Genomic DNA, 14794 nt, shown 5'->3' on the forward strand with positions numbered 1-14794 from the left:
TGCGTGTGTGCGCAAGGGCAGGGAGGTATTAAGTAAATTTCTGTACCTTCCTCTCAGCTTTGTTGTAAACCTGAAACTGTTCTAAAAAATAGTCTTTCAAACAAAACACAGCACAGACTATTCTATGTGTGTGCTGTGAAGTAATATATAACTAAATAGAAATATAAAATTAACTGCTTTTTATTATTTTTGTTTCTGTTTTTACAATTAAATCCTAATCAAACTTTTCCTTCCCTATTAACGATGACATTTTGATCCCTATTTTAAGTAGATTCCCTTTCCAATTCCAAGCACCTCCAGATGCCGGGTCTTCTTGTGACATGCGGTCTCTCTGGTTGTTGTTTTTGGGGTCATTTCATGTCACTTTACACGTGCCCAGCAGGGGGATCAGGTGGCCTGAGCATCAACGAGCATGCAAGGCGAGGCAGGTACTGCAGACCTCAGCTGGGTCTGGATTTTCCTCTGACACCAGTCGGCTATTCTGTTCATCAGGAGAGGTTAAGTGGGGTTACTCTGTGCTTCTCCCTGCTCCTGGGGCAGGGCCTGCGGCCTTCAGGTCCAGTCTTCGTCTGTTGACAGGTGGCTCGGGTCCTTACACAGAGCCTGTGCTGTGAAAGCCTCCCCGTACTTGCTCCCCAAGGGACAGCTCCACCTGAGACCCCCGAGCAAGACCCACAGAGGAAAACCAAACCAAACAAAACAAAACAGGTGCGTTGGCCCTGAAGACAGACAGCAAAACTGGGGCAAGGGCAAGCCTGCCTCTTATTTTCCAGGGTCCAGCATGGCTCACAGAAAATTTTGTTTCTCCTTCTTGTTAAAATTCTGTTTATGTTCTTTCATTTTCCCAACACAGTGTCCCGTATCTGATTTCGCCTTTTATTTATATTGTCCCACAGTTTCCTTCTCTTTTCTCATACCTTCCTTTCCCTCTATGAATTTTAATTTCTCATTCGTTTCCTTTAAGCTTTTATTTTCTTACTTTTTCCATTTCTTATGAGTGTTCTCCCTTTTCTTCTTCTTTTGCCCTGGTCTTGTCTCACCTTACTTAGAGATGAAATGTTTTCTGTGTGCTTGTTATGTGGGTGAAGTGTTAACTTTGGTAAATAGCTGTAAGGTTTCGGGTTGTAAACTGGAGGGCTGTGGTTTCTCTTTCCAGCATTTTGTCACATGGAACCACTTGCTGAAGAAAGGAAGCTAGTTTTTGGTAGATATGAGACTCATAGACACAATATTGTAGTTTAACACAGATAGCACGTCTTATCGTATTTTAAAATAAATTTTTTTCAAGGATGGTTTCCTTTCTCTTCTCCTCTCCTGTCCTCTCTTCTCTACTCTTTTTTTTTTCTTTTTTTGAAGTATAGTTTACAAGCAACATTATATTAGTTTCAGGTGTACGACACAGTGGTTCCACATTTATATTCATTACGAATTGATCACCACGATGAGTCTAGTTCATCTGTCACCATACAAAATTAATACAATACTATTATTATTTTTTTGACTGCACCACGTGGCTTGCAGGGATCTTAGTTCCCAACCAGGGATTAAACCTGGACCCATGGCAGTGAAAGCGCTGTGTCCTAACCCCTGGACCACCAGGGAATTCCCAGTACAGTATTATTAACTATAGTCCCCATGCTGTACATTACATCCCCGATATTTATTTTATAACTGGAAATTTGTATTTCTTAATCCCTTTCACCTGTTTCACCTAACCTCCCATTCCCTTCCCCACTGGCAACTGCCAGCTTGTTCTCTGTATCTATAAGTCTGCTTCTGTTTTGTTTTGTTTGTTCATTTGTTTTATTTTTTTTAGATTACTCATACAAATGAAATCATATGGTATTTCTTTCTCTATATGACTTATTTCACTTAGCAAAATACCCTCTAGGTCCATCCATGATGTTTCAAAGAGCAAGATTTCATTATCTTTTAATGGCTGAGTAATAGTCCATTGTGTATATATGTACCACATCTTCTTTATCCATTCATCTGTTGATGGACACTTAGGTTGCTTCCATACCTTGGCCATTGTAAATAATGCTGCAGTGAATATAGGGGTGCATGTATCTTTTCAAATTAGTGTTTTCATTTTCTTTGGATAAATACCCAAAAGTAAAATTGCTGGATCATACTGTAGTTACATTTTTAATTTTTTGAGGAACATCCATACTGTTTTCCACAGTGGCTGTACCAATTTATTATGTTCCCACCAATAGTGCACAAGGGTTCCCTTCTTTCCTCATCCTCGCCAGTACTTGTTATGTCTTGTCTTTTTGATAATAGCCGTTTTGACAAGTGTGAGGTGTTATCTTATTGTGGTTTTGATTTGCATTTCCCTGATGATTAGTGATGTTGAGCATCTTTTCATGTGTCTGTTGGCCATCTGTATATGTCTTCTTTAGAAAAATGTCTATTCAGGTCCTCTGCCCATTTTTATTTATTTTTTTTGTGGTACACACGCCTCTCACTGCTGTGGCCTCTCCCGTTGCGGAGCACAGGCTCCGGACGTGCAGGCTTAGCGGCCATGGCTCACGGGCCCAGCCGCTCCACGGCACGTGGGATCTTCCCGGACCGGGGCACGAACCCGTGTCCCCTGCATCGGCAGGCGGACTCTCAACCACTGCACCACCAGGGAAGCCCTCTGCCCATTTTTAAATTGAGTTATTTGCTTTTGTGAAATTGAGTTGTGTGAGTTCTTTAAATATTTTGGATATCAGCCCCTTATCAGATATATCACTTGCAAATATCTTCTCCCATTCAGTGGTTGCCTTTTTGTTTTGTTGATGGCTCCCTTTGCTGTGCAAAAGCTTTTTAGTTTAATATGGTCCCATTGTTTATATTTGCTTTTGTTGCCTTTCTTTGCTTTTTTAATTGGAAGACAAGAAAGTGGCTCCCAGACAAGCCCTGAACAAATTTGTGACACAGGTAGAGGCTGTGACAGAAGCTCTCACCTTCCTGCATTTCTTATCTGGAGTCTCTGTGCTTTATGACACCATTACTGTTCTTTTTACTTAGACACTAGGTCAGAATTCCTTGTTGGCAACTGTGAAGCTATCAAATTAAAAAGGTGTTAATAACTACTATATAGATAGACATGTTACCATTCTGGGCTATTGTAATTTTGAAAAATAATTCCTGAAGTTTATTCTCTAGATCAAGTTCTTAAACTGCTTGCTCTCAGGATCCCTTTATACTCTTAACATTTTTTTTATTGTGGTAAGACCATTTAATATGTGATCTAAATTCTTAACAGGTTTTTTAGTATACAAGCAGTATTGTTACCTACATGCACTATGTTGTACAGCACATCTTGAGAGCTTATTTATCTTGCATAACTGAAATTTAATACCCATTGATTAGCAACTCCTCATTTCTTCCTTCTCCCAGACCCTGGAAACCACTGTTCTATTCTTTGCTTCTATGACTTGACTATTTTAGATACTTCATATAAGTGAAATCATGCAGTATTTGTCCTTCTGTGATGGGCTTATTTCACTTAGCATAGAGTCCTCCAGGTTCATCCCTGTTGTCTCATATTGCACAGTTTTCTTCTCTTTAAGGCTGAATAATATCTCATTGTATGTATATTCCACATTTTCTTTATCCACTTATCCATCGATGGACATTTAGGTTGCTTCCATGTCTTGGCTGTTTGAATAGTGCTGCAATAAATATAGGAGTGCTGCTTCTGGATGAATACCCATAAGTGGTATTGCTGAATCACGTGGTAGTCCTATTTTTAATTTTTTAAAGTAACCTCCATAATGTTTTCCATAGAGGCTGTACCATTTTACCTTCCTACAAACAATATACAAAATTTCCAATTTCTCCACATCGTCACCAACAACTAATTTCTTTCTTCCTTCCTCTCCCTCCCCTCTCTCCCTCCATTCCTTCCTTCCTTCCTTTTATATTAGTCATCCTAACAGATGTAAGGTGATATCTCATTGTGGTTTTGGTTTGCCTTTCCCCAGTGATTAGTGACATTGAGCATCTTTTCATGTATCTGTTGACCATTTATATGTCTTATTATGTAAATCAAGTCTTTAGTCCATTTTTTAAATTGGGCAATTAGTTTATTTTGCTGTTGAGCTATAGGAATTCCTTATATATTTTGGAAATTAACCCTTATCAGATATAAGGTTTACAAATATTTCTCTTGTTCTTTAGGTGTTTTTTTTTCTCTCTGTTGATTTTTTCCTTTGCAGTTCAGAAGCCTTTTAGTTTGATGTAGTCCCACTGGCCTATTTTTGCTCTATTGCCTGTGCTTTTGGTGTCATATCCAGGAGATCATTGCCAAGGCCAAAGTCATAATATGTTTTCTTCAGGAGTTTTGGAGTATCAGATACTACGTTTAAGTCTTTAATCCATTTTGAGTTGATTTTTATGTATGGTGTAAGATAATGGTCCAATTTCATTCTTTCACAAAGTGTATATCCAGTTTTTCCAACTACATTTGTTGAAGAGACAATCCTTTTCCCATTGTGTATTCTTGATACTCTTGTTGAAGATTAGTTGACCATGCATGTGTGGATTTACTTATGGGCTTTCTAGTCTCTTTCATTGGTCTGTATTTATGTCTTTATGCCAGTACCACACTATTTTAATTATTGGAGCTTTGTAATATAGTTTGAGATCATGAAGTGTGATGCCTCCAGCTTTGTTCTTTTCTGAGATTGTTTTGGCTATTTGTGGTCTTTTGTGGTTCCATATGAATTTTATAATTATTTTTTCCCTTTACTCTCTTAAAGTTATTCAGGACCCCAAAGAGTTTTTTGTTTATGTGTGTTATAACCATCAATATTTACTGTATTAGAAATTAAAATTAAGTAAAACTGAAAAGACCAGAATTTATAAGCACATACCCATTAGCCATCAGAGCCTCTGAAAACATCAGTATCTTCTTATATGAGTGAATTTCTAAGAATATATATATATATTCTTGTATGATAAGAGTTAAAAAGGTAAATTAAATCTTAATATAACTATTAAAATAAGTTTGATTTTGCAGGTCTCAGAGGGAGATACAGAAACTCCCTGGGGTCTTCAGACCACACTATATGAACTACTGACTTACTTAGCTAGTGAATATTTACTGAGTGCTCTGTGCTGGGTATTCTAGCTGTGGTGGTAGGAAGGTAGGAGAATACTGGATGACCTTCTTAGTATCCAGGAATTCATATCACATGTGGGTCCCTACCCTATCTCTGCATAAGACAACTCATATATCTGAAAAATAAGTTTATGTATATATTCAATGAAAATGATTTTCTCTCTCTTTTACGACCATTGAAATCTTAGTCGGTATGATAAAAAGCTGGATATTTGATACTTAAACACTCAGTGTTTGAGTCACCAGCCCAGCATTACCACAGAACAGTACTGTGAAATTCAGCCTCTTGATATGATCACTACCAAGAAAAGCTCCAGGGGGTTCAATTATGTTTCTTATTATACAGTTAACAGAGTAAAAATTGAAGGAATATGGGTGAACAGTCATATCCTCTTCTCTATTTATGTTCTAGCCTCTTTCAAAAGCCTTTTTCTTACATAAAATGTGATATAAAGATATTTACAATTAGTGAAACTATGTGAAATAACATCACCAATCATTTTTTTAAATTAATTAATTTTTTTAACATCTTTATTGGAGTATAATTGCTTTACAATGGTGTGTTAGTTTCTGCTTTATAACAAAGTGAATCAGCTATACATATACATATATCCCCATATCTCCACCCTCTTGCGTCTCCCTCCCACTCTCCCTATCCCACCCCTCTAGGTGGTCACAAAGCACCGAGTTGATCTCCCTGTGCTATGCGGCTACCTCCCACTAGCTATCTATTCTGCATTTGGTAGTATATATAAGTCCCTGCCACTATCTCACTTCGTCCCAGCTAACCCTTCCCCCACCCCGTGTCCTCAAGTCCATTCTCTGTGTCTGCATCTTTATTCCTGTCCTGCCCTAGGTTCTTCAGAACATTGTTTTTGGTTTGTTTTTTGTATTTAGATTCCATATATATATGTGTTAGCATACAGTATTTGTTTTTGTCTTTCTGACTTACTTCACTCTGTATGACAGACTCTAGGTCCATCCACTTCACTACAAATAACTCAATTTCGTTTCTTTTTATGGCTAAGTAATATTCCATTATATATATGTGCCACATCTTCTTTATCCATTCATCTGTCGCTGGACACTTAGGTTGCTTCCATGTCCTGGCTATTGCAAATAGAGCTGCATTGTACATTATGGTACATGACTCTTTTTAAATTATGGTTTTCTCAGGGTATATGTCCAGGAGTGGTATTCCTGGGTTGTAGGGTAGATATATTTTTAGTTTGTTAAGGAACCTCCATACTGTTCTCCATAGTGGCTGTATCAATTTACACTCCCACCAACAGTGCAAGAGGGTTCCCTTTTCTCCACACCCTCTCCAGCATTTATTGTTTGTAGATTTTTTGATGATGGCCATTCTGACTGGTGTGAGGTGATATCTCATTGTAGTTTTGATTTGCATTTCTCTAATGATTAATGATGTTGAGCATTCTTTCATGTGTTTGTTGGCAGTCTGTATATCTTCTTTGGAGAAATGGCTATTTAGGTCTTCTGCCCATTTTTGGATTGGGTTGTTTGTTTTATTGATATTGAGCTGTATGAGCTGCTTGTAAATTTTGGAGATTAATCCTTTGTCAGTTACTTCATTTGCAGATATTTTCTCCCATTCAGAAAGTTGTCTTTTCATCTTGTTTACGTTTTCCTTTGCTGTGTGAAAGCTTTTAAGTTTCATTAGGTCCCATTTGTTTATTTTTGTTTTTATTTCCATTTCTGTAGGAGATGGGTCAAAAAGGATCTTGCTGTGATTTATGTCATAGAGTGTTCTGCCTATGTTTTCCGCTAAGACTTTTCTAGTGTCTGGCCTTACATTTAGGTCTTTAATCCATTTTGAGTTTATTTTTGTCTATGGTATTAGGGAGTGTTCTAATTTCATTCTTTTACATGTAGCTGTCCAGGTTTTCCAGCACCATTTATTGAAAAGGCTGTTTTTCTCCATTGTATATTCTTGCCTCCTTTATCAAAAATAAGGTGACCATATGTGTTTGGTTTATCTCTGGGCTTTCTATCCTGTTCCACTGATCTATATTTCTGTTTTTGTGCCAGTACCATACTGTCTTGATTACTGTAACTTTGTTGTATAGTGTGAAGTCCAGGAGCCTGATTCCTCCAGCTCCGTTTTTCTTTCTCCAGATTGCTTTGACTATTTGGGGTCTTTTGTGTTTCCATACAAATTGTAAAATTTTTTGTTCCAGTTCTGTGAAAAAAGCCATTGGTAGTTTGATAGGGATTGAATTGAATCTGTAGATTGCTTATGGTAGTATAGTCATTTTCACAATGTTGATTCTTCCAATCCAAGAACATGGTATATCTCTCCATCTATTGGTATCACCTTTACTTTCTTTCATCAGTGTCTTATAGTTTTCTGCATACAGGTCTTTTGTCTCCTTAGGTAGGTTTATTCCTAGGTATTTTATTCTTCTTGTTGCAATGGTAAATGTGAGTGTTTCCTTAACTTATCTTTCAGATTTTTCATCATTAGTGTATAGGAATGCAAGAGACTTCTGTGCCTTAATTTTGCATCCTGCTACTTTGCCAAATTCATTGATTACCTCTAATAGTTTTCTGGTAGCATCTTTAGGATTCTCTATATATAGCATCATGTCATCTGTAAACAGCAACAGCTTAACTTCTTCTTTTCCTATTTGGATTCCTTTTATTTCCTTTTCTTCTCTGATTGCTGTGGCTAAAACTTCCAAAACTATGTTGAATAAGAGTGGTGAGAGTGGACATCCTTGTCTTGTTCCTGAACTTGGAACAATGCTTTAAGTTTTTTACCATTGAGAATGATGTTTGCTGTGGGTTTGTCGTATATGGCCTTTATTATGTTGAAATAGGTTCCCTCTATGCCCACTTTCTGGAGAGTTTTTATCATAAATGGGTGTTGAATTTTGTCAAAAGCTTTTTCTGCATCTACTGAGATGATCGTATGGTTTTTATTTTTCAATTTGTTAATATGGTGTATCACACTGATTGATTTGCATATATTGAAGAAACCTTACATCTCTGGGATAAATCCCACTTGATCATGGTGTATGATCCGTTTAATGTGTTGTTGGATTCTGTTTGCTACTATTTTGTTGAGGAATTTTGCACCTATATTCATCAGTGATATTGGTCTGTAACTTTCTTTTTTTGTAGTATCTTTGTCTGGTTTTGGTATCAGGGTGATGGGGGCCTCATAGAATGAAATTGGGAGTTTTCCTTCCTCTGCAATTTTTTGGAAGAGTTTGGGAATGATGAGTGTTAGCTCTTCTCTAAATGTTTGATAGAATTCACCTGTGAAACCATCTGGTCCTGGATTTTGTTCCTTGGACGATTTTTAATCACAATTTCATTACTTGTGATTGGTCTGTTCGTATTTTCTCTTTCTTCCTGGTTTAGTCTTGGAGGGTTATACCTGTCTAAGAACTTGTCCATTTCTTCCAGGTTGTCCATTTTATTGCCATAGACTTGCTTGTAGCAGTCTCTTAAGATGCTTTGTATTTCTGCGGTGTCTGTTGTAACTTCTCCTTTTTAATTTCTAATTTTATTGATTTGAGTCCTGTCTCTCTTTTTCTTGATGAGTCTGGCTAATGGTTTATCAACATTTTTTATGTTCTCAAACAACCAGCTTTTAGTTTTATTGATCTTTGCTGTTGTTTTCTTTGTTTCTATTTCATTTATTTCGGCTCTGATCTTTATGATTTCTTTCCTTCTGCTATCTTGGGATTTTGTTTGTTCTTCTTTCTCTAGTTCCTTTAGATGTAACCTTAGATTGTTTATTTGAGATTTTTCTTTTTTCTTGAGGTAGGCTTGTATAGCCATAAACTTCTCTCTTAGAACTGCTTTTGCTGCATCTCAAAAGTTTTGGATCATTGTGTTTTCATTGTCTTTTGTCTCTAGGTGTTTTTTGACTTCCTCTTTGATTTCTTCAGTGATCTCTTGGTTATTTAGTAACATATTGTTTGGCCTCCATGTGTTTCTGTGTTTTACGTTTTTTTCCCTGTAATTGATTCCTAATCTCATAGCGTTGTGGTTAGAAAAGATGCTTGATATGATTTCATTTTTCTTAAATTTACTGAGGCTTGATTTGTGACCCAAGATGTGATCTATCCTGTAGAATGTTCCATGTGCACTTGAGAAGAAAGTGTAATCTGCTGTTTTTGGATCGAATGTCATATAAATATCAATTAAATATATCTGGTCTATTGTGTCATTTAAAGCTTGTGTTTCCTTATTAATTTTCTGTTTGGATGATCTCTCCATTGGTGTAAGTGAATTGTTAAAGTCCCCCACTATTATTGTGTTACTGTCGATTTCCTCTTGTATAGCTGTTAGCAGTTGCCTTATGTATTGAGGTGCTCCGATGTTGGGTGCATGTATATTTATAATTGTTATATCTTCTTCTTGGATTGATCCCTTGATCATTACATAGTGTCCTTCCTTGTCTCTTGTAACATTCTTTATTTGAAAGTCTATTTGATCTGATATGAGTATTGCTACCCCAGCTTTCTTTTGATTTCCATTTGTGGAATATTTTCTTCCATCCCCTCACTTTCAGTCTGTGTGTGTCCCTAGGTCTGAAGTGGGTCTCTTGTAGACAGCATATATATGGGTCTTTTTTTATATCCATTCAGCCAGTCTATGTCTTTTGGTTGGAGCATTTAATCCATTTACATTTAAGGTAATTGTCGATACGTATGTTCCTATTACCATTTTCTTAGTGGTTTTGGGTTTGTTGTTGTAGATCTTTTCCTTCTCTTGTGTTTCCTGCCTTCAGAAGTTCCTTTAGTATTTGTTGTAAAGCTGGTTTGGTGGTGCTGAATTCTCTTAATTTTTGCCTACCTGTAAATGTTTTAATTTCTCCGTCATATCTGAATGAGATCCTTGCTGGGTAGAGTAATCTTGGTTGTAGGTTTTTCCCCTTCATCACTTTAAATATGTCCTGCCACTCCCTTCTGGCCTGTAGAGTTTCTGCTGAAAGATCAGCTGTTAACCTTATGGGGATTCCCTTTTATGTTATTTGTTGTTTTTCCCTTGCTGCTTTTAATATTTTTTCTTTGTATTTAATTTTTGACAGTTTGATTAATATGTGTCTTGCATGTTTCTCCTTGGATTTATCCTGTTGGGACTCCCTGTGCTTCCTGGACTTGATTAACTATTTCCTTTCCCATATTAGGGAAGTTTTCAACTATAATCTCTTCAAATATTTTCTCAGTCCCTTTCTTTTTCTCTTCTTCTTCTGCGACCCCTTTAAATTGAATGTTCATGGGTTTAATGTTGTCCCTGAGGTCTCTGAGACTGTCCTCAATTCTTTCATTTTTTTTTTTCTTTATTCTGCTCTGCAGTAGTTATTTTCACTATTTTATCTTCCAGGTCACTTATCTGTTCTTCTCTGTCAGTTATTCTGCTATTGATCCCTTCTAGAGAATTTTTAATTTCATTTATCGTGTTGTTCATCACTGTTTGCTCTTTAGTTCTTCTAGGTCCTTGTTAAACATTTCTTGTATTTTCTCCATTCTATTTCCAAGATTTTGGATCGTCTTTACTATCATTACTCTGAATTCTTTTTCAGGTAGACTGCCTATTTTCTCTTCATTTGTTTGGTCTGGTGGGTTTTTACCTTGCTCCTTCATCTGCTGTGTGTTTTTCTGTCTTCTCATTTTGCTTAACTTACTGTGTTTGGGGTCTCCTTTTCACAGGCTGGAGGTTCATAGTTCCCATTGTTTTTGGTGTCTTCCCCCAGTGGCTAAGGTTGGTTCTTTGGGTTGTGTAGGCTTCCTGGTGGAGGGGACTAGTGCCTATGTTCTGGTGGATGAGGCTGGATCTTGTCTTTCTGGTGGGCAGGACCACGTCCGGTGGTGTGTTTTGGAGTGTCTGTGACCTTGTTATGATTTTAGGCAGTCTCTCTGCTAATGGGTGGGGTTGTGTTCCTATCTTACTGGTTGTTTGGTTAGGGTGTCCAGCACTGTAGCTTGCTGGTTGTTGAGTGGAGCTGGGTCTTAGCATTGAGACGGAGATCTCTGGGAGAGCTTTCGCTGTTTGATGTTACATGGAGCCAGGAGGTCTCTGGTGGACCAATGTCCTGAACTCGGCTCTCCCACCTTAGAGGCACAGGCCTGACACCTGGGCAGAGCACCAAGACCCTGTCAGCCACCAGACTCAGAGAAAAGGGAGCAAAAAAGAAAGAAAGAAAGAAAAGAAATAAATAAAATAAAATGAAGTTATTAAAATGAAAAATCATTATTAAAAGGTAATTAATAAAAGAAAGTAAAAAGAGAGCAATGAAACCAAAAATGAAATCCACCAATGATACAAGTGCTAAAAACGATACTAAACAAACAAACAAACAAAAAATAGACAGACAGATCCTAGGACAAATGGTAAAATCAAAGCTATACTGACAAAAGCACAAAGAAGCATACATACACACACTCACAAAAAGAGAAGGAAAAAAAATATTATATCTATATATAAAGAAAAAGGAGGAAGAGAGCAACCAAATCAATAAACAAATCTACCAATGATAATATGCTCTAAGTACTAAACTAACATAAACATAAAACCAGAAACAAATTAGATGCAGAAAGAAAACCCCAAGTCTGCAGTTGCTCCCAAAGTCCACCGCCTCAATTTTGGGATGATTCGTTATCTATTCAGGTATTCCACAGATGCAGGTACATCAAGTTGATTGTGGAGATTTAATCCGCTGCTCCTGAGGCTGCTGGGAGATATTTCCCTTTCTCTTCTTTGTTCACACAGCTCCTGGGGTTCAGCTTTGGATTTGGCCCCGCCTCTGTGTGTAGGTCACCTGAGGGCATCTGTTCTTTGCTCAGACAGGACGGGGTTAAAGTAGCAGCTGATTAGGGGGCTGTGGCTCACTCAGGTCAGAGGGAGGGAGGGGTATGGAATGCAGACCACGTAACGTTGCACCAGCCTGAGGCTCGCTGCGTGTTCTCCTGGTGAAGTTGTCCCTGGATCACGGGACCCTGGTGGTGGCGGGCTGCATAGGCTTCCGGGAGGGGAGATATAGATAGTGACCTGTGCTCGCACACAGGCTTCTTGGTGGCAGCAGCAGTAGCCTTAGCGTCTCCCGCCCGTTTCTGGGGTCCACGCTGATAGCCGTGGCTTGCGCCTGTCTCTGGAGCTCATTTAGGCGGTGCTCTGAATCCCGTCTCCTCACGCACCCTGAAACAATGGTCTCCTACCTCTTAGGCAGGTCCAGACCTTTTCCCGGACTCCCTCCCGGCTAGCCATGGTGCACTAGCCCCTTCAGGCTGTGTTCACGCCGCCAACCCCAGTCCTCTCCCTGGGATCCAACCGAAGCCCCGAGCCTCAGCTCCCAACCCCGCCCGCCCCGGCGGGTGAGCAGACAAGCCTCTCGGGCTGGTGAGTGCTGGTCGGCACTGATCCTCTGTGCGGGAATCTCTCCGCTGTGCCCTCTGCACCCCTGTGGCTGTGCTCTCCTCTGTGGCTCCGAAGCTTCCCCCTCTGCCACCCGCAGTCTCCACCGGCAAAGGGGCTTCTGGTGTGTGGAAACGTTTCCTCCTTTCCTCCTTCACGGCTCCCTCCCACTGGTGCAGGTCCTGTCCCTATTCTCTTGTCTCTGTTGTTTCTTTCTTATTTTGCCCTACCCAGGTACGTAGGGAGTTTCTTGCCTTTTGGGAGGTCTGAGGTCTTCTGCCAGCGTTCAGTAGGTGTTCTGTAGGAGCTGTTCCACGTGTAGACGTATTTCTGATGTATTTGTTGGGAGGAAGGTGATCTCCACGTCTTACTCCTTCTCCATCTTGAAGGTCTCCTCTCCATCACCAACCATTTTGATAGAACTTTCTGGGTGGCTTCCGCCTTAGCATCCAAGAAGTCGAGGACTGAAGTATAATCATTTGCTTCTTCTTTTCAGACGGTTTTGAGACAGCTGTGCCATCAAATAGCCAGACAGTCTCAGAACCTGGAAAAAACGTCACACTCACCTGCCAGCCTCGAGCGAAATGGCTGTTACAAGAAGTTACATGGGAGAAGATCCAGCCCCATCAGATTGACCTCTTAACTAGCTGCAACTTGTCCCAAGGAAGAAGTTACACTTCAAAGTACCCAAGACAGATACTGAGCAACTGTACCCAGGGAATGAGGAGGGCCTTCATCACCATGCCCCACATTAGGACCTCTGACTCAGGACTCTACCGCTGTGGCTTCAAAGCCAGCACAGGAGAAACTGAAACCTTCATGACGAAACTGATCGTAACTGATGGTGAGTAGGTGACAGATGCCTTAATGTGTCAAAAATGGAAAAAGCCAGCCACTGTGGATTGGTTTATTTTGTCCTTTTCATGACTTTATTATTCAAAATATCTTTAATGATTGAATTTTGTAAGTTGTCAGTTAACGAATGTTAGTGTTTATCTTGCTAATCCATCAATCACAGATTTAACAATAATAGATGTTTCCCATTTTTTTGATCTGCCACTTTCCTAAAATTGAAAAGAAAGATTCAGTCAGTCTGAAAACTACATGGTATCAACAGCCTATAAGTTTCAGCTGTATAATTTCTTTTTTTTTCAGCTGTATAATTTTTAGTTTTCCAATTACTTTAAAACTTTTTGATGGTGGTAACTAGGTTTTATAATCCTCGTGTACCCTCAGTAATAATAAGGTGTTAGATTGGTATTTGCTGAATCAGTGTTGAGTAAAGGGTAATAAATGTTTAATAGTGTGGTTGCTACTTTGCCAAATCAGAGCTTTGGTTCCCTCAGTTTCTTCCAGAGCTGGGAGCAGGAACAGACGGGCCTTGAAGCTTTGAAACTGACCTTCAGGGCCTCTCACCTGAGCTGGCTCCTTCCAAGGCCCGGTACTTACTTTGTATTAGTTATTTGTCTCCTGTGTCATGATGAAGCCCTAGATTGTGTAAGCTTCAGGCTCCACAAAACCTGTGTGAGTGTAAGGAAAAGTGGTATTTCAGCGACTGATGGGCAGATACAGAGAGGCCTGTGTAGACCTGCATTCCAGTTGAGTGGGAGGAAGTCTGTCTCAGACTGCCAGCTCTGCTTCCAGGCAAGTTTTCTCACTGCAGAGGGACCTGTCAGAGACAATAATCTATATTTACTGATGACAGAAATTTTATTTCACTTTACTCTCACCCTCTTCTTCCCTCCCTCTTTTCCTTCCTCCCTTCCTTCCATCCTTCCGTCTATCCATCTACCCATCCATCCATCTTTCCTTCTGCCTTTCTTCTATATGCTTCTAGCCAACTCATGTGCCTTGGCCTGTGTGTAGACTTTTAGAGCCAAGGCTTCCTAGGATGTGGCTGCCCGTTCACAGACTCTGCTTATACCACAGGCTGAGATTCCCTCCTGCATCAGGAAGGAAGAAGAGGAGGTTTTGTATGTAGGGCAGCCTCCACTGCTGCCACTGTAGCAGCTGTGTGTGCTAAGGAGGCCCTTTGCCAGAGGTTAGCAGCTTTTGTACATAGTCACCTCTCACAGCATCAAAGCTTTCTCTACTCCTCTTGATGACAGAGGGAGCTTAGAACTTGATGTAAAAGAGGGTTGATGAAATATTGGGGGAGAGATATTAAGAGGTTCTTCATGTTGACTCCATTCCTTCAGACACATCGAAAATATTTCTCACCTTTAAAAAAAAATACTCTTGCATTATAGAAGTGTTTTTAAAACCTGGCAGGAAAAAAAGAGAGAATAA

At 39.4% G+C, this 14794-nt stretch overlaps 1 protein-coding gene across 1 annotated transcript in view; it reads left to right on the forward strand.

Annotated features, from left to right (window-relative positions):
- The window catches only part of CD226 (CD226 molecule), an 85251-nt gene that overhangs the window by 48440 nt on the left and 22017 nt on the right, over positions 1-14794 (forward strand). Inside the window, exon 3 of the mRNA XM_060121614.1 lies at positions 13002-13349. Coding sequence (XP_059977597.1) covers positions 13002-13349 — 348 coding nt within the window. The remainder of the gene's footprint in view (positions 1-13001; positions 13350-14794) is intronic.

This window comes from Lagenorhynchus albirostris, chromosome 14 (assembly GCF_949774975.1).
Source record: "Lagenorhynchus albirostris chromosome 14, mLagAlb1.1, whole genome shotgun sequence".
Classification (NCBI taxonomy): Eukaryota; Metazoa; Chordata; class Mammalia; order Artiodactyla; family Delphinidae; genus Lagenorhynchus; species Lagenorhynchus albirostris.